The sequence below is a fragment of the Hemicordylus capensis genome, chromosome 9 (assembly GCF_027244095.1).
Source record: "Hemicordylus capensis ecotype Gifberg chromosome 9, rHemCap1.1.pri, whole genome shotgun sequence".
Classification (NCBI taxonomy): domain Eukaryota; kingdom Metazoa; phylum Chordata; class Lepidosauria; order Squamata; family Cordylidae; genus Hemicordylus; species Hemicordylus capensis.
Genome location: NC_069665.1, coordinates 424417 through 450151, shown reverse-complemented (window position 1 = coordinate 450151; position 25735 = coordinate 424417). Strand labels below are relative to the sequence as shown.

General features: G+C 60.6%; 1 protein-coding gene across 3 annotated transcripts; it reads left to right on the top strand.

Annotated features, from left to right (window-relative positions):
• Positions 1-2741: 2741 nt before the first annotated feature.
• LOC128334593 (SNF-related serine/threonine-protein kinase-like) lies at positions 2742-24060 on the top strand. 3 transcript variants are annotated; one of them, XM_053271547.1, is made up of 6 exons: positions 2742-2872; positions 4763-5440; positions 17442-17583; positions 19331-19543; positions 20451-20588; positions 20679-24060. In XM_053271547.1, the coding sequence occupies exons 2-6, from the start codon at positions 4852-4854 to the stop codon at positions 21730-21732; spliced, it is 2136 nt and encodes a 711-aa protein (XP_053127522.1). In that variant the 5' UTR covers positions 2742-2872; positions 4763-4851; the 3' UTR covers positions 21733-24060. The 3 variants fall into 3 exon arrangements, with proteins under 3 accessions (XP_053127522.1, XP_053127524.1, XP_053127525.1); XM_053271549.1 differs by lacking the exon at positions 2742-2872 and adding an exon at positions 3512-3645; XM_053271550.1 differs by lacking the exon at positions 2742-2872 and adding an exon at positions 3695-4151.
• Positions 24061-25735: the final 1675 nt, after the last annotated feature.

Genomic DNA, 25735 nt, shown 5'->3' with positions numbered 1-25735 from the left:
CCCCCCCCCCCAGTGCAGGGCTAAATGAGCCTCTGTTCCGTGCAGCCTTTTCCAAGAAAAGATGGGCCCCAATTAGCAACGAGGATGCTGCAGGTGGTCAACAAGCTTGTTTTCCTGAACCCTGCAGGAGGGAGGGAGGGAAGGGGACAAACACAACAGCATGTCTGCTGGGAGCGGCCGTGGTGTCCCTTCAGTTCAGTCACATCTCCCACCCGCCACACACACACACCCTCCTCCTCCTCCTCATTCTGGCAGGAAGTGGAGATGCCTGCACTGCCCACCACCAGCACCAGCACCTCCGTCGGCTCCTTTGGCCCACCTGCTTGTAGGGGAAGCAGTTGCCGGATCCCGATCCCGGCTCAGTCGCTGTCTGTTTTGCCTCCAGGGCTGCCTTTTGGGGGCTCCCTTGTTAAAACCGTGAGCGCAGCCAGGAGCAGAGCCCCCATGCATGGCAAACGGGCCTTCTTGTGGCAGCAAGCAGGCGTCGTCCCCAACTGGCCAAGCAAGGTCTTCCCCTTCGGGCAGGCTGGCGGGGCGGAGAAAATGTTCGGGCCTCCTGGCTTGCCTTCCCCATGCAGTGCTTCTTCCAGTATGTTACTGTGCAATGTCATTCTCTATTTAAGTTCATGGTATTTATTTTAGTTTTGCATTTATATCTCGCTCTTCCTCCAAGGAGCCCAGAGCAGTGTGCAGGGTTATGTTTATCCTCACAACAACCCTGTGAGGTATGCTTCTGGCCTGCTTCCCCCCCTCCAGGTCAGGAAACTTAACTTATGCTCCCCCGAGTGCCCTTATATGCACCATATGGAGGGGAGGCTGGTGGGGGTGTTTGACTTTGAACTGTGTGAAGAAGGGGTGTGCCCCCCCAAAAAGAAAGAAAATGCCCCATTTGTCCCATGGTGATGGAGGCTAGTGTTTGAACTGTGTGAAGAACAGTTCCGTAATGGTTTCCCTCCTCCCCGCGCCCACTTAAAAATGAAATTAAACTGCCCCATTTGCCCCATGGGATTCTGTGATCCAGAGGAGGCTGGTGTTTGGACTGTGTGGAAAGGGTCCTGAGGCGGCCCCACATGCCTCTGATTGAGGTAGGCAGGCCAGCTGTCTGGGAGACGATTTCCTGTGTTCTTACACTCGATCTGTACAGTGTGCAGAATTCGTGGTGCATCCTGCAGAAAGGCTGTTGTACCAGTGGGGTAGGGGTGGGGGGAGAGAGGGGCACTCCTTTCTTTTATGAATTGACAAACGGTTTAGACCCTCTTTTGATAGAAAGTGTTAAATAAATTCTCAGAATGAAATGGCAATGCTCTAATCTCTAAGGAATGAAACATAATGTTTTAATTGTGTCATTTTTATAGTCTTGTTTTTAATTTTTGTGTGAACCTAAATATTAAACCTGGTGTAAATGCCAAGCCCCTCCTCCCTGAACGAGGATTTGGACCCCTCCATCTCTCGGATTCAAGCTGAACTGGACTCTACAGTGACTGCAGAGTCTACTTTGGGACATTATCTGGCAGTGAGGGCTGCCTGGACATGAGCTCTGGAGAGCTCCCGATGGCCCCTGCAGGCCCAAAATTGTTTTCTTGGCGGGGGTGGATTTTTATTAGTGATGCCTCATGGACTGGTACCCAGCGCTTCACGGGCCGGCACCAGTCCACGAACCAGTGGTTGAGAAACTGGGTTGATTGCTAGTCTGAAAGGTGAAGGAACCTAAAAGCCACGAGAGCCCAAGTGCCAGCTTCTGGTCTGGCTTCATGCATGGTGTGGAGAAAGTGGATGGAGAGAAATTCTTCTCCTTCTCAAATTCATTCATTCATTCATTTTCACATTTGTATACCGCCCAAAACACAAGTCTCTGGGCAGTTCACAACAAAACAATAAAAGCAACAGTTAAAAAGAGTAAAACATTACAACAATTAAAAATTAAAATGTTAAAACTATTAAAAACAATATCTAATTAATAAAACACATAACATTAGAACCAGGGGTCATCCCATGAAATTGATTGCCAGGAAATTTAGGACCAACTAAGGGAAGAACTGCATAATCAACTTGTGGAATTCTCTGCCACAAGATATGGTGACAGCCAACAACCTGGATGGCTTTAAGAGGGGATTGGATAACTTCATGGAGGAGAGGTCTATCAAGGGCTACTAGTCGGAGGGCTACAGGCCACCTCCAGCCTCAGAGGCAGGGCAGTAATAGCAGGAGCGAGGCCAAGCCCTCAACTTTTGCCTGTTGAGGGCTTGGCCTCAAACAGGATGCTGGACTAGATGGGCTTCCTTGGACCTGATCCAGCAGGGCTGTTCTCATGTTCCCAAGACCAGGTGTAGGTGGTTACTCTGTTCCCGCAGTGTCTCAACCATCCCTTTGGAAAGAGCAGCCCCCGCCCCCCTCCGCAGCCCGCAAACCCATTGCGGGGGGGGGAGCAGAGTTGCTGTGCTGTCCGGTTCGGTTGTCCATCCGCAAATGAGCGCAGCAGGGGGGCGGGGGGGGCTGAGCGGGAGGAGCAGCAGCTGCTGCAGGCCGGGCCAGGAGCGAGGCGAGCTGCCTGCCTGCTGGCGCTGGAGGCAGCAGCGCATCATGGGGTGTGGGGGGGGGGGCGGACGAGGAAAATGATGATGTGCTGGCTCGGAGCAGGTGCGCTTTGCACCCGCTCAGAGGCTTCTCGCCTGCGCTCCGGCGGCGCTGTCTGCGACCTGCCTTCCCGCCCGGGCGCTGCGCCACGGCTCGGTCCCCTTTAAGGAGCCACTTGCCTGGGCCGGAGCTCCTTGACGTCAGCCGGCCGCGCAGCGCTCCGCTCAGCCCGAGCGCCGCAGAGAGCAGCAGCAGCAGCAGCGCGGGCGGCCTCCCCGCTTCCCTCCCTCCGGGCTCGGTAAGGCCGTGGTGCTGCTGGCGGAGCACCGGGCGCCCTCTGCCCCACGTCCAGGTCCGCCCGCGCGCTCCCCCCACTCTCCCTGGCCTGGCCTAGGACGGGATGGAGACGGCCCGGGCCGTGGGGCGGGCAGCAGGGGCTGCTGCAGGTGCCAGGAGGCGCTGGCGGCTCCCAGCTGCTGCTGCTGGCCCTGGCGATGCTCCGGGTGGGCACCGGGGGGCGGGGGAGGGCCCGGAGGCCGAGGCCACCCCGCGCCCCAGGGAACCGCCGCCCCGCAGAACTCCGCTGCCCACGCCCCAGCGGCAGCGCGCAGCTCCCCGTGGGCGGAGAAGGCGGCGGGCTGCTCTCTCTGCGGCCTCCCCGCGCAGAGGCCTCGCTGGAGCCGGTGCGTGGCGGCCTCCCCCTCAGGGCTGGCTTGGCCGGGCCGCTCTCGGAGAAAGCCGCTGCCGGTCTCCGGGCCGGCTGGACGGGCGTCGTCGCTGCTGCGCTGGCTGAGCCCTGCTGGGGGAGGAGCCCCACTTGCTGCCCGGGCTCCGCGCTTACCCAGGTGCCGGCGGCGGAGCCTCTCGGCCCCCGAGCTCCCCCCGCGCGGGGCCCTTCCAGCCCTCTAGCTCGCCTCGCCTCACGCAGCTCCGGAATGGAGGGAGCGGCGCGTTCACATCTGGGCCAGATTAACCCCGAAGTGGCTGCGAGGAGCCCTGCGCGGGCGCAGCACTTCGCACCGGATTCGGATCTCTCGTCACCCGCAGAGTGCAGCCCGATTTATATCCGGCGTAAGCCCCCCCCCCCCCCCCCCGCTCCTTGCGTCGGGCTTTTGGGACAGACCGCTTCGAGCTCGCAGTCCAGCCTCCCAGAAAACTCGCGCCGAAGGAGCTGCCGTGTGTCAAAGTTCCCGCTGCCGGAGGAGCAGGAGGGGAGCGGCCGCCTAGGGCCGCCGCCGCCGCCACCCTCCTCCTCTCGCGGGGAGAGGCGATTGGGACGGGCTGGCCATTGGCTCCCCGCTGCCCCCGCCCTGGTTGGCTAGTTGGCCGCGGAAAGGAGACTGCAGGAGGAGGGCCCTGGGTGGTGCAGGCAGGCTGGGGAAGTCGCGCCGCGCCTGGGCTGCGAGCACCGCGGGGAGCAAGAAGTTGCTGGTGGTCACCCAGGGAGAGGGGTGGGCAGAAGGCAGCAAGGCCTCCTCCTCCACGCAGCCGCAGCCGCAGCCGCCCCTTAGGGGGAGCCGGCGGGTGGGGGCAGCAGCTTGGTGTGCGGAGACCATTCAGCGCGTGGGTGCATTAGGGTGAATGATACACAGATGGACAGAAGGAGTTCCTAGTGACTTGTGGGTCATTTCCCCTTTCCAAGGGGCCAGGAAAGAGGCTCTGCCCCTGCTCAGTCTGTGGGGCCCCTGGCTGGAGGGGGCCCCTCTTCTCCTGGACCTGCTGCTGCTTCCAGGCGCCATCTGGGATGTGCTTGCTCAGGAGGAAGCCTCACTGGGCACACAGTGGGGTGGACTTCTGAAGACACCTGGGCGGGGGGGCCTTGGCCTGTTCTCAGGGCTTGTTCTTGTGAACCTCTCTGGAGACCAGGCAAGATGAAATGACTTGACACAACTTCATCCTGTTCCCCTAGGGAACTCACAACTCCGAGGTGGGTGGGCTGGACCTGGGTCTCCCCAGGCCTAGTCTGACACACTCGCCACTTTCCAGACGAGGTCAGCATTTGGCCCCTGGCTCAGGCCTGGGCAGAGAGAGCCCCCTCACCCTGCGGGCTGAATGGACCCCCCCCCCCCGGCATCTTCTTTCCAAGCCTGGGCTCCCCTTCTCCTCTAGGGTGTATTTGCGGGGGGGAGCCTCCTCCTCCGTCTCCTCCTCTCCCCTCCTTGACGACATGCACCCTTCCTCCCTGCAGCGCTGCCCAATGCCTAGACCTCTGTGAGCAGCAGCAGCAGCAGCAGCAGCAGCGCCACCGAGGAGGAGGAGGAGGAGGAGGCGGCTGCGATGGCTGGGGTCCGGCTGCTCTCGGAGGGGAAGATTGCGGGCCTCTACGACCTGGAGCGCACGCTGGGCAAGGGGCACTTTGCGGTGGTGAAGCTGGCCCGGCACGTCTTCACGGGCGAGCGGGTGGCCGTCAAGGTGATCGACAAGAGCAAGCTGGACGGGGGGGCGGCCACCCAGCTGCTGCAGGAGGTGCGCTGCATGAAGCTGGTGCAGCACCCCAACGTGGTGCGCCTCTACGAGGTCATCGACACCCACTCCAAGCTCTACCTCATCCTGGAGCTGGGGGACGGCGGGGACATGTTTGACCACATCATGCGGCACGAGGGGGGCCTGGCCGAGGGGCAGGCCAAGCACTACTTCGCCCAGATCGTCCACGCCATCTCCTACTGCCACCGCCTGCACGTGGTCCACCGGGACCTCAAGCCCGAGAACGTGGTCTTCTTCCAGGAGCAGGGCGTGGTCAAGCTGACGGACTTTGGCTTCAGCAACTGCTTCCAGCCGGGCACCATGCTGACCACCAGCTGTGGCTCCCTGGCCTACTCAGCCCCGGAGATCCTGCTGGGAGATGAGTACGAGGCGCCTGCCGTTGGTAAGAGCCCGGTGGGGTGGGGGGCAGTGGGGCACCCCTCCTTGAGGCGAGGCTTGGGGCGGGCCTTGGTGGCCAGAGAGGAGCAGGCGCGGTGGGGGTCCCAAAGGAGAGGCCCAGCTGCCTCTGCTTCCCAGAGCTCATTGGCTCCTCTCTCTCCCGCCCCGCCCCAGTGTGAATGAGAGCTGCACTGCCTGCAGGCTGGCGGTTCGTCAGGTAGAGCTTCTACCTGACAAATGGCCAGCCTGTAACAAATGGCCAGCCTGCAGGCAGGGCAGGGCAGGAGAGAGAAGAGCAAATGGAGCCCCAGGAAGGAGGGTCAGTTGTGCCTCCTCTAGCACAACACGCCCCCCCCCCTGCCCCCAGCTCATTACCTAAGAACAGCCCTGCCGGCTCAGGCCCAAGGAGGCCCATCTCGCCCAGCATCCTGTTTCACACAGTGGCCACTTCATGGGCCTCCTCCAGCCTCAGAGACAGGATGCCTCTGAGTACCAGTTGCAGGGGAGTCACAGCAGGAGACGAGAGGGATTTTCAGCTCCTCCCTTTCAGCCCCTGCCTGTGGCTTCCAGCGGCATCTGGTGGGCCACTGTGTGAAACAGGATATGCTGGACTAGATGGGCCTCCTTGGGCCTGATCCAGCAGGGCTGTTCTTTTGTTCTTCTTATGTTCTTAATCCACTGGGAGCCTACAGGCAGGAGTTGGGGGCCTGCCCCCTCTCCTGCTGTTGCTCCTTTGCAACTGGTATTCAGAGGCATCCTGCCTCTGAGGCTGGCCTGTAGCCCTCCGACTAGTAGCCAACGATAGACCTCTCCTCCATGAAGCCATCCAAACCCCTTTTAAAGCTATCCAGGTTGTTGGTTGTCACCACATCTTGTGGCAGAGAATTCCACAAGTTGATTATGTGTTATGTGAAAAAGTACTTCTCTTAGTTGGTCCTAAATTTCCTGTCAGTCAGTTTCATGGGATGACCCCCTGCTTCTAGTGTTATGTGAGAGGGAGAAAATCTCTCTCTCTCCACTTTCTCCACAGCATGCATGATTTTATAGACCTCTATCATGTCTCCCCGCAGTCGTCTTTTTTCTAAACTAAAAAGCCCCAGATGCTGTAGCCTTGCCTCATAAGGAAGGTGCTCCAGGCCCCTGATCATCTTGGTTGCCCTCTTCTGCACCTTTCCCAGTTCTACAATGTCCTTTTTTAGATGTGGGGACCAAAATTGTACGCAGTCCTCCAGGTGTGGCCGCACCATAGCTTTGTATCAGGGCATTCTGATATTGGTTTTAGTTGTGCCATTGAGTTGGTGTCAACCAGTATTCCCTCTAAGGCTGTGCGCTCACAAGTTTTTTTGATCCCGCTCAGGTTGAATCGGGAAGGCCCCACTCTGAATGCACGTGGTGCGCACACAGTGCCTTGATACTGCTGCCCAGAACAAAACTCATTCCGCACATGGATCAAAAAAGTTAGAGAGAACATTGGTGTCAACTCCTGGCAACCACAGAGCCCTGTAGATTTCTTTGATAGAATGCAGGAGGGGTTGACCATGGCCTCCTCCCGTGCCGCATGAGATGATGGCTTTCAGCATCTTCCTAGATCGGTGCTGCCGCCCAATATAGGTGTTTCATAGTCTGGGAAACATAGCAGCAGGGAATCAAAGCAGCACCTGTTGGGTCCCCCGGCTCTCCACAGCCCTAGATTAGCACGGCTGCCTCTTGCCTGCCCCTCCGCCCCCCCAGCATCTCTTCGGCCCCACAGCCAGAATCCATGTAGCACCAAGTCAAATGCCACATGCCTCTGCCCAAGGGGGCAGCGGTGGTGGTGGGGGGGCTGGCTTAGAGGACTCCTAAGCCCCTACCGCTGCTTCATCCACAGGGGAGGTTGAGGCAACAATCCCTGCAGGCGGGGGGGGGCGTGGTGGGGGCAGCCGCTCCTGCCTGTCCCTCTCAGCAGGGGAGGAGGGGGGCCTGACTTGCCCAGGGTTGTGTGTAGCACAAAGGAGCAAGAAGCGGCAGTGGGAGGAAAGGCAGCTTAGGAAATGCAGCTCATGCTAACTGGCACACTCCTGTTTCACGCGCGGCTTCTCCCTGGCAGCCGGCCTCCCCCTCGCGGCACAGAGGGCAGCGCTTCCCTTGTGACCTCTGCTGAGCACCCCAAGCTGCTTCCAAGGGAAGTGCCGGCAGTGCTGGGCCTGGGAGGCGCTGCTGCTGCTGCTGCTGCTGCGGTTGGACTCTGGGCGCCCGGCTTGCATGGGCAGGGCTGGCTGCCGGGCATGGGCCAGAGGGGCCCCTGCGGACCTCGGGTGGGCTGGAGGAGAGACGGCTCCACGGCCCCGACGAGTGCCGGTCCTTGGCCTTTGGGGGAGCAATGCCAGCATTTCCGATGCCCTGTTGGGTCAGGCCGTCTTGCAGTGCCAGTGGGAGGCCGAGAGGGCAGCAGCCGCCTCTCTGAGGCGGACCAGTCAGGTCGCGGCCAGCCTCCTTGCCGCAGGCCGGGCACCCCTTGCCACGCCACTTTGGGGCAACAAGGGAGGGAGGGAGGGAGGGAGGGAGGGCCACCCCAGGGACTCCCTGCCGGCCCGGCGTGGGCTCAGGAGCCGATGATGGGCTCGGGCAGCCCACCTGCTGCCATCCGGGGAGCCCGAAGAGGCTGTGGCCGGGGGCGGCGCTGCGCCAGAGCGGGCCCTGTGGCTGGGCTCCCGGGGGCTCTGCTGGTGGCTTGCGCTGCGTGCACGGGAGGGAGAAAGAGCAGGTCCGGCGGGTGGGGCGGTGTGGGGCTGTGTGCTTGCTTGCTTGCTTGCTGAGGCACGTGTGGCGCAAGGCCAGAAGGGCTTCCTAGCTGGGCCTGGGGAGGGAGGGCCGACCGCTGCCCCCTTGCCTTCCTCTGTGGGCTTCTGGAGAGAAGCCGCGGAGTCTCTCTCCTTTCCAGGCCTGTTCAGCCGGGCTCCAAGCCCTGGCAGCGGCAGGGCGGGGGAGACCGCCCTGGAGCAGGGACCGTTGCGGGAGGGAATGGGCAGGCTGGGCAAAGGGCTCGGCACATCCGTGCGCCCACCGCACATGCACGTGGGAGACGACAGGTGAGCGCTGTCAGGTCTTCCCTCGGGGATAATGGGCTGCTCTGGGAAGAGCCCCTGCCTGCTTGTATCAGGCTGGGAGAGACTCCTGCCTGCGACCCGGGGACGCTGCTGCCAGTCTGGGCAGGCGATCCTGAGTGAGATGGACCAGGGGTGGGAGCAGACGGCACCTCCCCCCCCTGCCGTGTTCCTGATTCTCCCCTTCAAGTGATGTCTGCAGGACGGGGCAGACAGCCCAGCCCAGCCCTGAGACTGGTCCTTTGGCTTCTCAGTCTGCCTCAAACATTTTGCTGTCCCATTTCTTCCTTCCCTGCCCCTGGGCGGGGGTAGCACTGCAAGGCCTCAGGAGTGCTGGTGTGTGTGTGTGTGGGGGGGTCCACCCGCCTTCCTTGGTTCTCCTGCTAACTGGGCAAAGAGGCTCCTTTTAATGTGGCGATTCTCTTTATTTAGCAGGGGGAGAGCGACTGGCCCAGCCCACCCCCAGCACAGGACTTCCAGTGACTGTTGCTGGTGACTGTCTTTTGTTTCCTTTTAGATCGTGAGCCCTGGGGTGACAGGGATCCATCTTTGTTTTGTTTGCTTGCTTGTTGTTTCTTTATGTAAACCGCTTTGGAAACGTTTCTTGAAAAGCAGGATATAAATATTTGTTGTTGTTGTTGCTGTTGTTGTTAAAACCAGGCCTTGGCGAGTGTTCTTTGGATCGGGGAGCCAGCCCAAACCTTTGTGGTCAGACAGTGAACAGTTCACACAGTCCCTGGGCCTAGTGACGGGCAGAGTGGAGGGAGAGAGTAAATGGGCTTCTCTTTAGCCCCTCTGCAAGTCACCTGCTTAGAACTGAAGCAGGACTGCCTGGGACAAATGCAGATTTTCTTAAAGAACCCTCCCTTTGAACATCCTAGTCTAGGCTCCCCACTTGTGGATGGCTCCCGGGAGCCTCGGATGTGTCAAGCCCTGCCTGAGAGTATTGGTCCTCCCGAGTGGCTTGTTAGCTTGCCTTTTGTGAGAGGCAGCAAAAGTGTGTGAGTCTGCATATGTGCCTTGCAGCAGAAGGCAGGAGGTGTGGTCCCACGTGTGGGCTGGGCAGACTGCACACAGGTATGTGGGGTGCACACACAAAGTGCCGCAGGTGGCAAGGCAGGTGTGAAGTGCCTCCCCTGCCCCCCGCCCGGCCCGGGCTTGCTTTATTCAGGACAGGTGAGTGCTTGCCCATTGCAGGAAGTGGGTGTGTATTTGCTCCTAGGTCTGGACTGGCACATGTTTCTCCGTGTGCTGGAGGGGAGGTGTGTGCTGTGTAGACGGGCTGCCTTTTGCAAGGGCTGTGCGCAGTTGGGGGGTGGGGGGCTGCTTTGTTTTAAGTCTGTTGTGGCAGGTAGAGCATCCTCCCGTGTTGCCAGCAAGCTGGGGGAGAGGGAAGGGGGACTCCTCGGTGGTGGTGGGAGGACCTGTGTGTAGGGAGCATCTGATCCTGGTCAGACATGGCGGCAGCTGACTGCTTCCAGCCACTGGATTTCCAGAAAGGGGAGATCTGGGGTCCCTCTGCTTCAGTCCTGATGGGAGGGGGAGACAAAACTCGGGATGGATATAAGATATGTGCATTCATCTCAGACGATCCTCCTCATTCATAAATGCAGGATAGCAACAGAAAGGTGCTATCGAAATCAAACGGTGGTTTTGCTGCCCTTCTCTTTGCCAGAAGGTGCCACTCTCCTCCTCCTCCTCCTCCGGGGTAATCGGGAGACAGAGATGTCGCCTGTCAATGGGGCCCAGCTGATATCTGGGCATCTCCTCATTGGCTGCCTTCATGAACTTGCAAAGGAGCAGCTGCGCAGCTTTTTCTTGGGATCAGATCAGATGATGCAAGTGCAAAGCAGACCTTAAAACCTGCTCTTAAATCCCCACCATGGCTTCTCTCAAGAGGGAGAGTTTGAGTGGGGGCAGTTGTCATATATGGCTACTTCTCACCTTTTCCATATCCTCTTATCTTGTGCCTCCTCCAGCCTGCGTGTCCTCTGTGGAGTTCCAGCTGCGTGTTGACCCTTGTGGTCGGTGTCTGGGCCACCGCAGGGGGGAATCTGATGACAGGCAGGGGAAGGGTTCAACTCAGCCCCCCCTTCCCCACCCCGCCCATATTGCTCCTCTGCTCTGACGCCCAACATGAGTGAGGCCTGCTGTCCTTGCCTCTGCCTGCTTGGCTGCTTCCTCCTGGGCAGGGCGGCCACCGGACGATCTCCCTCCCGCTCCTGCTGCTGCCAGAGTGGCTGGGACTCCTGGCTTCCTCTGGGCCTCCCGGGGAGGGGTGGGGGGGCACCAGCGCTGGTCCCTGCCCTTCCTGCCGCACCATGGCCCTGCCGGGAAGAAGGAGCAGCCGGTTACGGTTGGCAGGGCGGCGGCGGGGGGGGGGGGGGTGAGCTGCAGGGAGGAACTCTTCTCCAGTGGTGGAGGATTCTTCCCTGCAAGCTGGAGACTCTCTTCGTGCAGCTCAGGGAACCTCGCCTGGATCCAGCGGAGACGAGAGAGGCCTGCCTGCCTGCCTACATGGGGCAGGCAGGCAGGCAGGCAGGCAGGCAGGCAGGCAGGCAGGCAGCAGGGGTGGGCCGTCTTCCGCCAGCCCCTTGGCCCACTTCCCCACTCCAGAGTCGGTTCCCCAACTGGTGTGGAAGCCACCACTGCCGCTGCTGGGATGCCACCACGGGCTATCCTGGGGAGCCCTCAAGGGCTTGTTGGACTCGATAAAGTGTGGCATTCTTCTCCAAGGGAGCTTCTTCAGGGGGGCTGGACCCGTGGGGCACAGGCCCCCAGTGAATGACCCAGAGCCCCGAATCTCCTCAGCCCCCTCCCTCCTCCAGGAAGGGGGTGCAGCAGCGGAGGCACCTGCACAGGAACGGGGGGGGGGGGAGAGGTTGCTCCTGGGCTCCCCTGGCTCTGGGCTGCTGCTTCCTCCTTCCTAGCTGCTGGATTATTATAAGATTAGGGACTTTAAAAAGCACACACAGTTATTCTTGGCGGGGGGTGTGTGACTGTGGCCTGGGCTTCAGATCTCTTGCGTCCCTAGCAAACTGATGCCCCCCCCCCACCGCTGCCACCGCTGCCCAAGGCTGCTTTGGCAGAGAATGAGAGGCAGATGGGCGGCCTGTGGGGGGAGGGGTTCTGTGGGGGGGGCCCTGGCCGGCTGCCTCTGGGCTCTGTGCCCCTTTCCCTGAGGCGCTGATGGTGGGGAGGAAGGGAGGGAGGGACGCCCAGCACTACAGGCCGGCTGCGTGCGGGGGGGGGCTGCCTGCGGCCAGGATGCTGCCGTGGCCCTTGGGGAGCGCTGGCTTTGCAGTGGGGCTGTGCTCCTGCAGGGGGACGGGTTGGCTGCCCACTGGGGTGTCTGTGGGCATATTGGGCTGGTCTTGGGGGAGAGGAGATGTGCAAAGACACGGGGCTTCCTTTATTTAGCACCATGATCAGGCCGCATTTCAAGAAGGCCACTCTTGGCACCTGGAGAATCCTAGTTCTGCAAGTGAGATCCTGCCCGTCTTCCCTGGGGCTGCGTGATTCTGCAGGGGAAGCCCTGAGGCCACTCTGTGGCTGCTGGCCGCCTGCATCTCCTGTTGGGCCCCCTGCTCCTCTTTACTGCCAGTCGGGGCCGGGACCTTGCTGTCTCCTCTTGGAAGAGCCAAGCACTGCACACTGGACACCCAAGTTCCCCATCGGCAGAGTCGGGGCCCAGATGTGGAGTCTGTGTGCAGGCAGCTCTCTCTCGGGTGAGGAGGGAGTTCAGGGCTTCGGGGCGGGTGGGGGGGGCAGCGTTCTCTCGGCCTGGGAGCAGGGCTCTCGCCCTGGCCTTGCTGCGGCTTCCTCCAGAGCTGCTCTGCCCTGGCTCAGCTGGTGGGAGAGGATGGAGGGAGGGCTCCTTTTCCTCCCCTGCCCAGCACTCGGCTCCGCCAGTCACTGGGGTGGCTTCCTGTTCCTTCGGAGGCACACCCAGCCAGCCGCCTTGCACAGCAGCACCCACCCCACCCACCGCGGCCCCTGCCAAGAAGTATTTATAGCGCTGCTGCTGCTGCTGCTGCTGCTGCAGTGACTGCAGGGAGGGGTGGTGGGGCTCCCGCCTCCTCCTCCTCCGAGGCTGCTTGGGAAGGGGAGCCTCTTGCCCGCCGAGCGGAGCCTTGGCCTTCCTGCCGAGGCGGGCCGGGCCATGGGAGGCCTTGCACCCCACCCCACCCCGCCGCACTCCCAGCCTCCGAATCAAGGGTTTGCTTCCCTGACTTCTGCCGGCCTCTCTCCCTCTCCCAGCCTGCCTGCTGTCCCGCCTGAGCTCCACTCTGGCCTCCCTGCAGCCGCCAGCCCAGCTCCAGACGGGGGAAGCAACGGGCTGGGGAGCACAGGGCGCTTGGCAGCAGGGGTGGGGTGTCCTGTGGGTGGGGGGCAGCAAACCAGCCAGCCAGCCTTGCCCCCACACTTGGTATTGTAAGCAGATCCGGTGGTGAATGCCTGGGTTTGGCCTCTGCTGCCCAGGTGCCTTTGGAGGAGGTTCAGAAAAGCAGGGATGGGGCAGGAAGTGGGACATAGGAAGCTGCCCTATTCTGAGTCAGGCCCTTGGTCCAGCTAGCTCAGTATTGTCTTCACAGACTGGCAGTGGCTTCTCCAAGGTGGCAGGCAGCAGTCTCTCTCCCAGCCCTCTCTCACTGGAGATGCTGCCAGGGAGGGAACTGGGGACCTTCAGAGGCTCTTCCCAGAGTGGCGGCTCCATCCCCGAAGAGGGGAATCTCTGACAGTGCTGCTTACACATGGAGTCCCCCATCCAAATGCAACCAGGGTGGACCCTGCTGAGCTCAGGGGACAAGTCAGGCTTGCAGCCACCAGCCCAGACTCCCCCCACGCGACAATGCCAGCACCATGCAGCTCCCACGCCCCAAAACTTACTTCAATAGTCAGGCTGGTTGGGGCATAAAAACCTGGTGAGGGGGGAATGGCTTCTGGGGTCCCCGTCTGCTGGGGGGGGGCAGCCTGTTTTGTGAAGCCTCACTTCAGTCTCAAGCCTCCTGCGAGCCCCGCTTCTCCCCAAAGGAGCCAAGCCAGCCTGCCTGCCATGCAAGCATCCTTCTCCCATCCGAGGCAGTGTGTGGGGAGCCCCCCTCGCTACAGCATGCCCGTGGCCTTTGCAGGGGCCAGATGGGCCCCTTCTGGGGCACCTAGGGGGCAGGGAGGCCCGCTACAAGAAGGGGGGTGAATCTGCAGCAAGGGAGGGGCTTGTGTAAGTTAGGCGGACTGTCTTCTGCTTTTCCTGGTTAGGGGGTGGGGGGGGCACTCTACAAGGCCCTGAAACGGTGCCCCTCAGCACGGGCTAACTTGCTCAGCATCACAGCCCCCCCCCCAGCTTTTCAGGGCGCTCCTAGACCAGAGTGGCTACTTCTCTGCCTTCCAGCCAGGATGGAACATTTCCTTGCCAGGGTCAAACTCTGAGGTGGGCTAGGTGGGGGGGTGGGGGGAGATACCAAGGCAGTTGGTGGCTCGAGGGGCCGACAGGCCAGTCTCCACAAAAACTTTGTGCTTCTAAATTAAGTTTCCTTTACAAATATTAAGGCAAGACAGACGGAGTGGAAGCAGGCGGAAGCTGGACACCCCTCTCCCTTGCGGCTGAGTTCTTCTTCCAGGTCCCAGGTCCCCTTCAGCCTCCCTCCCCCCCCCCCCGTTGGGGAAGGGCTGCCCCTGCACTTTCAAGCAGAGCTTCCCAACTAGAAACTTCTGCTGCTGCTGCTGCTCTTCTTAAAAGAACAAAAGCACCACGATGATGACGATGACGATGTGTGGGAGTGGCATCATTCCTCCCCATGATCCCCACGGCCCTGGTGCTAAAGGGTGGGCCTGGACCTCCTAGCAGAAAGGCCGCTGAGCCCCCTCCAGGGGTTTGCATGTGTGCCAGGCCCCACCCCATGCTGGAGTGAGGGGGGGGGAGGCCAGAGCCCCAGCCAGCCAGCCAGCCAGCCCCTTGCAGGGCCTCTGCCTCTTGGGGTGGGGGCCTGAGCTAACCGCCTTCTCATCCTTGCTGGTGCCCTCAGGCCCAGCGGGGGTTGGGGTTAGGGTTAGGGCTGTTGTTGGAGGAGCCAGAGAGTGGCCTTATTGACCCAGGAAGCTGCCCTATACTGAGTCAGCCCATAGGTCCATCTCGCTCAGTATTGTCTACCCAGACTCTCTTCCGCTGCTCACACTTCTAGTCTCCCATTCAGATGCAACCAGGGCGGACCCTGCTTAGCTAAGGGGACCAGTCCGGCTTGTTCCCATAAGCTGGTCTTGTGCTAACGGCTCAAGACCAGCTCTCCTCTCCTTGCTGCTGGCATGGCGGGGGGGTGCCTGCTCCGGGCTTAGATGCTCACAGGCTGCTTGGAGCAGGGCTCAACAAGGTCCCCCCCCCCGGCTTCACTTCCTTCTTGGCGAGCTGGCGGCAGCAGCAGCAGCAAAAGAGCCTTCTGGCCAGTGTGGCCTGCCACGCCTCCCCCACCCTGCAGTGCCCCACACCGCATTGTGCCACTAATGGTGGGGCACTGGGGGAAAGGTCTGTGGAACCCAGCAGCTGTCTGCTTGGCTAGACTTGCCTTGTTTCTCAACCATCGGTCCACGGACCAGTGCAGGTCCACAAGGCGTTGGGTACCAGTCCGTGAGGCACGGGGTCCTCGGCAGCTGCCTGAATACTTGGGCTTCGGGGTCCTTCCCTGGGTGGGCTGGTTTGCCTTTGGAAAGGCCTTGCCAGTCTCTGCGGGGCAGGCAGGAGAAGGGGCAGCCGGCTTGGAACAAGGCCAGTGGCTTTCCTCCCGGCCCCCTCAGTTGGGGCTGAGCCCCCCCCCCCCGGCACATGGACCAAGCCCTGTGTGGCCTCCCAGTCCCTCCTCCTGCCTCTGGCCTCCAGCCCACTCCCTGTGGGGCAGCGGTGCTGTTTCTGCCCTCCGGTGTCCCCACCACGGCCTCCACCCTCACCCTGTGGGAGAGCCCCCAAGAGGAGAGCTCGGCAGCCCCACCTCCTGCGCTCTCTGCTTGGCCGGCTGCTGTGACCCAGTTTCAGGGGAGGCTTAACTGTCCCGGAAGAAGCTTCTCCCGTCTGCTTGCTGCTCCTTCGAGGGCTTCTGCAGTGGGGGGGGGAGTCCTGGAGCCCCCACGGCAGACTTGCGGAGGGTGCAGCCAAGGCTGCTGCTGGCTGCTGCTCCTGAGCCGGTTATTAATAGGGCTGCCCTGATTAGGCCTAGCCGCAGCTTATCTGCATGGCCATCTGTGCTCTGTTTCCTCCCTTAGCATTTCTGCTGCCGCCATCTCTCCTCCTTAAATGCTGCCCCCCCCCCGGGGGCTGCATTTCCACCCCTACCGTAACAGGGCGGAGGTGAAGGGGTCCCCATCCCACAGACACCCCCAAGCAGCTCCCTGACACCGATGACCCTGACGGCCACTAAGCTTGTTCGGCCTGCAGCCCAGCCTAGAGTGGCCATGCCCCCTGGCAGTCCAGGTTTCACCCAGATTTCAAGCCCATCAGAACCAAAAGCTAGCCCTTGTAGAAGCGGAGTTAGGGAGCCAAACGTGCAGCCACTCTTCTGCTCAACTGCTGGACTTGGATTAAGAGAGGAAGAGCCCAGCAGGCTCACGGCAGGGGTTCACTTTCCCAAGTACAGTCTTTCGGGCAGTGGAGAGGATCATCATCATCGCTTGCTTTTGATGTGAATCACTACCTGCTGTAATCGTTAAGTACATTCAACCCATGCCTGCTTAGAAGTAAGCGATGTTGGTTTGAGTCAGATCTTCTCTCAAATAAGTGTGTACAGCATTGCAGCCTTAATGTAAAAGCTATGCATCCCCCCACCCGCCATTGCTGCTGTTAATATGTCAAGGAAAATGGTCAGGCAAAGATATCTCCCCCAACTATTGTTGGTAGATATCCAGAGCAAATACAAGTCAACTGGAGGGTGCTCCTGCACAATAGGCAAATTATCTGCAAGCCATTTTACATAATATGCAAATTAGGCAGAAAGAAAGACCGAATACGGCAACCTTAGGCTCTTGGTCACTCCAGCGTGTGACAGAGCTGGCCATTCTGCACACTGAGAGGTCATTATAAGCTTTCCCCTCTCCCTGCACACTTTGCTGTGCTGATTCCACACAGACCTGTGTGGCTCACAAAAGCACAGGAAAGCATTAATGCAAAATAAAAGAGCAACGGGTAACCGTGAGTAAGAGACCATCCACAGACCGCGGAAATGAAGGCTTGCCTCTCTTCTGGCTGAATGCCTGCTGGAACAGGAACGCCGCTCCTGCAGCAAGAGCAGCCTGCCGAGGCTGCATTGGGGTGCTCCCTCCCCCCATTGAGGCCCCCCCCACACATGCCCCGTCGTCTGGCCAGAGCGGGCTGACAATCCACTTGGGCAGAGATATGTATTTGGGGTGCCAGTGAGTCTCTCGGCCAGGAGCCTCTTTCCCTCACTGGCCAGCTGGGAAGTGTGAAAGACGTGGCCCTCCCCAGCTGCCCCCCCCCCCCCACAGCTGGCATTCAGAGGAAGGCTGCTTCTGAATGTGGAGGTTCCAGATCGCCTTCCAGCCTGGGGGCTGCCCCTTCTCTCCACCTCAAGGAAACATTCCTTGGCACATTCTGGTTCAGGGCTGTGGCCAGGCAGGGGCTGGTTACCCCCCCCACACACACACACAGCCTATAAAGAGGGGCTGCTCCTACCTGCCGTGGGATCAGGGTTTGGGGAATGAAGTTGGAGCAGCAGCCTGTGGGTCACAACGGGGCTCTTCACGGGAAACAGGCAGCAGCCCCACTGCACTGGGTGGGTGGGGGGCGCGCAAGGGCCGTGGGTCTTGGGCTGCCCCCCGGCTGCTCCTGATGAGGCCCTCCAAGGTGCCTGCTGGTGACTCCCTCTGTCCCAGCCAAGGTTGCTCACACCCCGGCTTCTTCCTCTCCCTCTCCCCCCACAGACGTGTGGAGCTTGGGCGTCATCCTGTACATGCTGGTGTGTGGGCAGCCGCCTTTCCAGGAGGCCAACGACAGCGAGACCCTGACCATGATCCTGGACTGCCGTTACCTGATCCCGCCACGTGTCTCCTCCCAGTGTGCCGAGTAAGAGACCTGCTCCCCACTCCTCACGCAGGGCAGCAGGGGGTGCGAAATGGCCCTCCAGCGCCCCCGCTCGGGTGGGCCGTGCCTGCTGCGGTGCGGGGTGTGGCTGGGCACCAGCAGAGCCCTCTGGGCTGCGCTCCTCTCCTTCCTCTCGGGAAGGCACAGCTTTGGCCCTCCAGCTGTTGTGGGACTACCACCCCCATCACCCACAGCCACAGCGGCCAATGGTCAGGGATGATGGTAGTTGTAGTCCAACTGCTGGAGGACCAAAGTTATGCAGTCCCAGTCTGCACGTTGGAAGCCGCCTGGGGCCCAGCAACTTTTCTGTCTCCGGAGAGAGACTCTCCCAACACCGACACCTCACACAAGCAGAGGTTGCCCAGGACGCTTTCCAGATTACACCCTACGGCAGTGTCACGACGTATCCATTAAGTGTGCTTCTGTACTGCCTGTGTTTTGACATCGCAGTCCCTGCACGGACAGCAAGGCGCCGTTCACATTTCTGATCCCTTCTTTCAGATTTTATCTTTGCGTTTAAGTCCTACAGCGTTGCATGTGTGTCACAAATTAATAGCTGTATAGGGTCCAAGTTCCCTCCCTGGCAGCATCTCCAAGAGAGCGGGGCTGAGAGAGATTCCTGCCTTCAACCCTGGAGAAGCCGCTGCCAATCTGTGAAGACAATACTGAGCTAAATAGACCAAGGGCCTGACTCAGTATATGGCAGCTTCTTGGGTTCCTATGATCCTGTTGTAGGAGGGTTATGCAAGCTATTTACATTTTCAAAACAATCCTGCCAAGCCAAAGCATTTTACTGCAGAACAGCCTGTCATCTGGAAAGCGCCCAGGAGGTGGGTGGGCAGAAATCTCACCTTTCCCAGCTGGCGCTTAAAACCAGAGGCCAGCTCCGCCTGAGATTTCTGTGGAGCAATCCCAAGCCATTTCTCCCTTGGGGGTGGGAGCAGCTGCAGGGCACAAAAGGAGGTACGTCTCTGGGAAGCTGTGTTTGCTCCTCTCTCTCCTGGCCATTTGCCAGGTAGAGCTGCCACCTGGAAGACTTTTAAAGCCCTTTAACTTGCATCTACTCCAGAATGGAGAGAGTGCATTCACATATCAGCCAGATGTACCCTGAAGTCCCTGCAAATTTTGGGGGATCAGTTCACACACAATTCAGGTTTTTCACTGAGTGTTAGAGTGGATCCCGATTTATACTGGGGTTTAAAACATCCACTATTTGTGTTGGTTTTTTCATTCAACTTTGAGTTCGCAGTAAAGCCTCCCAGTAAATGCTCAGTAAAGCCTGCTGGGTGTCAAAGTCTCTGGTGAATGGCCATCCTGCAGGCAGTGTGGCTCTCGCTAATGCGGGGACAGGGTAGGAGAGAGAGGAGCAAGCGGGGCTCCGGGAAGCAGGGGCAGCTGCACCCCCTTTGGTGCGCACACACACACACCCCGTCCCCTGCTAACTGAGCACTTTTTCAAAGTGGTGATATTGAGAAGGGTGGGGGAACAGCTGGCTCTATCCACCCCCAGCACAGCATCCCTCCAGTGTCTGTTGCAGGTGTCTATCTGACTGTGATCCCTTTGGGAGCAGGGAGCCGTCTTTCTTTATGTATTTATATTGATATAAACCACCTTGGGACCTCGTATTGAAAAGTCGCATATAAATATGTGCCGTTTTGTCCTTAAGACAAGCTGGCCCGCGGGGCATTGGGTGTGCTGCCGAGTGACCCTCTCCCCTTCCTCCTGGCAGCCTGATCTCCCGGATGCTGCAGCGGAACCCACGGGAGAGGGCCTCCCTGGAGCAGATCGAGGTCCACCCATGGCTGCAGGGGGTGGACCCCTCCCCTGCCAGCCGCTCCCTCTTGCCGCTGACGTCCCACAAGCGAGTCTCGGAGGAAGAGCACGACATCATCATCCAGGCCATGATGTGCGGCAACATTGCGGACCGGGAGACTATCCAGGAGTGAGTGTGCCTGGCCAGCCCAAGGGGGTGGGGGGCACTGGGGCAGGAACAGCAGGAGGGGGAGTCCCCAAGGTGCACCAAGGCGCTTCCAGAGTGGAGGCTGCGACAGTGTCACTATGGGTCCGTTAAGTGTCCTTCCGTATTGCCTGTGTATTCACCTTGCAGTCTCTGTGCTGTCAGCAAGGTGCCGTTCACATTCCCAGTGCCTTTTTTCGGGTTTCACTGCTGCGTTAGTCCTACAACGCTTGTAACAAAATAGCTGTCTTTTCCTCTTGTAGGGAGTTTCGCGCAAACTAGAAAAGACTGCTCCCCCTGCTGGTGGCTTTGTGCAACATCCTTTATTTACGGTTTCAATACGATTCTGCCGAGCCAAAGTAAACTACAGCTGTATCGCCATGAAATCTGGAAAGCGCCTAGAAGCAGGCTGGACTCCTAATTCCAGCCTATGTCAAGTGGCTCCTTGTCTCTCGGGGAACCTTCTGTGTATTCCTGAAAGACAACCTAGATGACTGCTTTGCTTTATCCATGGCCCCAAAGAAGCCAATCCTCTAGAGGGCAAGGGGGCTGGGCCCCAGGAATGGGGGTGCACATGTCAGGCGCGCACAGGTGCAGTGGATACTTCCAGTTGTATCCGGACAACAGGGGCAATGGGGCGGCCGGGAGGTTCTCTTCGGGATAAAGGAGTGCCAGTGGAGGAAGAGTGGAGGGAGGGGTAAGGGCACCCGCCCCCACTCTTAAAGCAGCACACACACACACCCGGCACCATCAAACCAGTAGAACCAGCTGCCTTCCGTGTCCATCCGTAGTCCCCGGCTTCTTCTCAGCATATCCCGGTCCCTGGCCACTGGCAGTGGGACCCGGTGATGCCGCCCGCTTGGGCTGACCCTTGACCCTTGTGTCCCCACAGAGCGCTGGAGGCCAACCGGTACAACCACGTGACAGCCACCTACTTCCTGCTGGCGGAAAGGATCCTGCGGGAGAAGCAGGAGAAGCCCAGCGCCAGCCCCAGCCTGGTCTACAACCTGGCCCAGCAAGTCCAGAGCAGGCGAGTGTCCTTGGCTGCCCCCTGCGCTGGGTTGTCTCTTGCCCCTTCTTGCAGGCTACTGACCTCCCCTTTCTCCTCTCTCTTTCCCAGGAGCACGTTCAACACAGTGAGCGACCCCAGCCACCCCCTCGCCTTAGCAGACAAGAGCCCCTGCCCACCACCGGCCAGCAAAAGTGCTTTGGAGAAGGTTGCAGAGCATTCTGGGAAGCCCGTCCTCTGCTTCCCTGCGCTGGGTGAAGAGGCGTCCCCTTCCAGCTTCCACGGATGCGGGCAGCCTATCCGTGCACTGATCCGGCCCGCCCTCATTGAGACCCCCATAGCCAAGAGCACCCCTGCCTTGCAGCAGATCTCGGAGGAGGAGGAGGAGGAGGAGGAAGAGGAGGAGGGGGGGAAGCCTGGCCTCTTCCGCAGGAGAACCTCCTCTCTGAACCAAGAGCAAATGAGCGCCTTCCAGAGTGCCAAGGCCTCCTTGTTGTTCTGCCGGAGCCTGGCAGCCCACAACAAAGCGGGGAAGAGCCCTGCCCCTGGCCTCCCCAAGCCTCGGGCCCCCGGCCTGGCTCTCCCGCAGGCCCCCCCATCTCAGGCAGGGCCGGGACGTGTGCTGCAGCAGCAGCAGGAGGAGGTGGTGGCCTGCCGTGGGCAGGGTGGGGAGAGGGCCCTGGGTCCGCCACCCAGAGAGGGGGCCCCGGGGGGCCAGGCGTGTGGTGGGAGCAGTGGGCCTTGCCAGCAGGGGGGTGAGGCTGGAGGGGAGGAAGACAACAACAACTCCTCCTCCTCCTCCTCCTCTCCCCAAACGGGTGCTGAGGAGGAGCTGCTGAAGCAAGGGGGCTGCAGCCGCCTCCAGAGGGTGGCCAGGCTGGCTGTGGCCGTGGCTCCGGAAGAAAAGGCCCAAAAGCTGGAGAGAGGCCTGGAGGCCGGGCCAGCCGGCCAGCCCAAGCGCCTGGGCCCTGGCAGTCCGGGCGGCAGCGAGAGTCCGGCAGACAACATCATCAAGCTGGACCCTGCCAAGGGCAAGAGTGCCAACCTGAAGGACAGGATCCTGCAGTTCCCCCTCTGCGAGAAGGCCCTCGCCTTCCGGATGCGGCCCACCTCCAAAGACAGCCTCCTCTCCCTGGGACAGTTCAACTGCTGCCACGTCATCTAGCCTCTGGGCTGTGTCTGCAGGAGATGGACGGACGGGCAGCAGGAGGAGGAGGAGGAGGAGGAGGAGGAGGAGGAAGACGACAGGAACTGCGAGGCAGGCTCCATTCCCATGATCCTCTGCTCCCCGTGAATGGCTGCTGCTGTCCTGCCTCAGCAGGAGGGGCACCTCTCCCCCCGCCCACCCACCCGCCTGCCCGCCTGCGTGAGAATGCATTTCCAGCTGCTCTGTGTCTCTGCTTGAACTGGATGAGCCCAGTGGCTGCCCCTTCCCTGCCCCACAACCTCCACTGTGCTCTCCAAACCCAGCAGGGCCTCCCCTTAGCCTCCTGCATGCTGGGCCTCCGTCTTGTCCAAAGACAGGGATCCCCCGCCCACCCCTGCGGAGTAGCCTTTTCCAGAAGCCTGGTGGGGGCTACGCTTCGGCCAAGGGAGGCCAGCGATTCTTAAGAGGTCTCTGGGCAGCATTCCTCGGGCCAAGCTGCACCTGCTCCATATGAGAGGCGAAGGGCCCTGGAATTGGGATGCACAAATCCATCCCACCCCCCCACCCACCCCCCGCTGCATCCACCCACGGAGGCCTGTGGGTAAGAAGGGTGGCCCCGCGCCCCCCCATGGCATTCACCTCTCTTCTCCCTGGCACTTGCCCAAGGGCAACGTTGCTGCTCCCAAGCCCTCCCCATTTTGAAGGGAGATGTGGCCAGTCACACTGCGGGGGCGTCTGGGAGTGTCCGTCCTGAGCAGCTGGCAGGAGGGAGCGCCATTAGCTGCCTCCCCTGTCTGGGGCCGGTTCAGGGAGAGGCCCCCCGCCCCTCAGCTCCCCTCTTGCAGCGGCCTGCTGGGCTGCCGGGGGGGAGGGCCGGCTCAGCTCTGGCTGCCCACAGGACAGGCTGAGCCTTGGCCAGAGGTCTGTGCCGGGCATGCCAGACCCCCCCCCCTTCCCACCTCCCCAGGACTCCTGCTCTTTCTTCACCCCTTGAAACGTAGAGGGCCAGTTTGTGGGATCACCTGCCTGCCCCCTTGACGTAGACTGCAGGATGTGAGGGGGGAAGAAGGTCCCCATTTCCCCCATCCAGAGGGGAGCAGACCCCCCCCCACTTATCCTTCTCTTGTCTTCCAGTCTGTTAGACCCCGGCTGAGGAAGAGGAGGAGTCCAGGTGAATGACCACAGAGAGGTGGGAGAGGGAGGCACATGGGCCTCCACACCCCTCTGCTGTTAGGAGTGGACATGTGCCCCCCACTTCCTATGCAAATGGGGCAGTCGCAGGAGCCTTGTCTGCCCTCAGGCCAAGCTTGGCCCCCACCCTCCTGTTCAAGGAGCCAGGGGGAGGGGGCCTGGGCCTGGCAGATCCCCTCGGCCTTTCCTTGGTCTGCAGGCCAGGGGGTTGCAGCGGGATTTGGGAGGGGGTCTCTGCCTGCTTAGGGGCAGTCCACTGAGTTCCACAAGGGATGTGAAGACTGCCTTGAGGAGACCCGGCTGTCCATCCTGTCTCTGTCCGGTGTGGGGCAGCCGCTTGGCTTGAGTTCCTGACGGGGGTGAGGCAGGGAGGGACCCCCAGAAGCCAGGGATGGGACCCCCATGAACTCTGAGTGGGTGCCTCCTGCCCAGGGCCAAGGGTTGGTTCCTGAGGAGCAGGCTTTCCCCTTCCAAAGCACCCCAGCCAACCCCACAGAGATGAGGTGTTTTTTTAATAGCAATTGAGATATTTTTTAAGAATAGTCTATTTTAATGTACCATAGAGATGGCTCTGTATCCCTTTTCCCGCCCCCGGCCCAGTGTTCCCCCTGGGCAGCAAATGCACTTTTTAGGAGTGAATCAGCCATGTTCTTGCCCCTCCTTGGCCAGCAACGCTCCCTGCCCCCCACCAGCTGCCCCCCACCCCTGCTGCCAGCAGCTGCCCTGCCTGTGAGGTGTCTGTAGACTCGCCCCCCCCCGCAAGGACTCTGTTGGTCAAGGTGAGCTGGGCAGAAGGACGCGAGGAGGGGGCCTGCACGCCTGCCGTGTCTCTCCAAGACTTGCGGCGGGGTGTGTGTGTGTGTGTGTGTGACATGCACTCCCACCCAGCCTGTGTTTCTCCCCCCACCCACACCCACCCCTTGCTTGCACACCACATGTGTGCGTCTTCGTGTTTGTCCATGGCCTGCCCAGGAATTCCATTTTCTCTCTGAAACTCTTCCAGGAAAATAAGCTTTCTGTGTATTTATCCTTCTTTCTTGCTGGCAAGAAATGAACCAGGAACTGGATTGCTGAGCTCACTCTGGGTTCTGTATCAAGTGCACTGACTGGATCTGAGGCAAAGCAAGTGGAGTCCAATAAAACAACTCTTCCGGATTTCCAAGCTGTGCATGGTTGTTGGTTCCTCCCTCCCCTGGGGGTGTGTGTGCGAGACTTTCAGTGGCGGGGTGGGTGGGGAGCATTTCCATGCTGGCCAAGGGACCGGCTGCCACTCTTGGTTGCGACTGGCCGTGTCTGCAGGGAACTGGGCACCAATCTGCAGTCAGTCACGCGCTGCACTGAACATGGGGACGGAGGCAGCAGCAGCAGCAGCAGCCCACTTCCTAGCTGTGCTCGGCTTCTGAGCGCCTGTTGGGAGGCAGTGGCCGGCAGTTCCTGAGCTGGCCAGCAGGGTCAGGGTTAGGGGCAGCGAGGCGGCTTTCCGCCCACCCCCTTTGCTCTCCAAGGGTGACGTCTGTCTTCCCCCCAACCAGCGCGCTGCTTTTTCTGCTTGGGGCGGGTCTGACACTTTGGTGAGTGATGGCAGCAGTCCCAGGGCCCCATGAGCCCGACTCGGAGAGGACAGATGTCTGCACACGCCACCTCGTGCGGGGCTGCTGCTTTTGAACACGGGTCTCCCCCCCCCCCGCCTCCCATTGCTAGTAGCCACGGAGAGGTTTCTCTCCCAGGGATGCACAAATCCCCTTCCAGGGTGCCTGGCGCCCGAGCAATCCGCCTCCTGCAGCTCTTGCTCCTTGTCCTGCTGCTCCAGTCCAGGATGGGACAAGAAGCGAGGAGTCTCCTTGAGCCAAGGCCAACTTTGGCCCTGGGGAGCGGGGAGAAGGCAGGCCAGGAAAAGGGCGAAGGTGATACTCCTCGGCCCTCAACTCCTGGTGCTGCAAGTGGCTGGCAGGACCAAACAGCAGGCGGCGGGGGCGGGGGGGGGAGATGCTGTATCCCCACCTCCTCGGTGGCCTCGGCCCCCCTGCACCTGGCACTGGTCCTCCCTATTCCAACAGCTCTCTTGCTTTGAACCTGGGAGAGCACAGAGTGGGCCCTCCTCCCTGGCTTGGGTCAGTTTTAGGTGTTGAATGGAGGAGGAAAGGAGCTAACTCTGGGTCTCGGAGGGGGCCTTCCCTGCCCAAGAGGGTGGTGTGTCAGACTGGAGCTTATGCTCCTCTCCCCCAAGAGTCAAAGGGGCTGGCTCCTTCTGGTGGGGTGCGCTTCCCCCCCCTCACACACACACCCATTTTGCCTCTGGTCATTCTCTTTGGGGAATCTCTCAAGTCATTTCTAAAACCTGCCAAGGTTGCTTGCCCAGAGGCCATGGCTGTGGCAGGACAAAAGCGAGGGGTCCAGGTGCCACCAGAAGAGCGTCCTCCCTCAGCCCGCCTCTGTCTCTTTCACGGCCGACCCTAACCCTCGTCTGGCTCCTGCCACCCTGTAGCGGGGCTGGCCTGCAGAGGTCGCCCAAGTGCTTCCTCAAGGGGGCCCAAGACGCCACAGCATGTGCCGCCTATGGGGTGTGGGCACAGGGGACTGAGTCCTCCTTGACATCTCCCCCCATCCCACCGACAGGGACCTTGTCAAAGGGGGCAGGATTGGAGGGCCACCCACCCCACTTCCGGGCAGAGCCAGGCTGGTTCAGCCATTTAGACACCAGCACGAGCAAGCCAAGTGGGCATCAAGTAGCATGTGTGGCCACAGCCTCCACGCAGAACGAGCAAGAGCCAGCCAGCGGCCTGCATCGGCATCCACTGCTGTACTTTGGCCAGAGGTCAGTAGTTGAGAG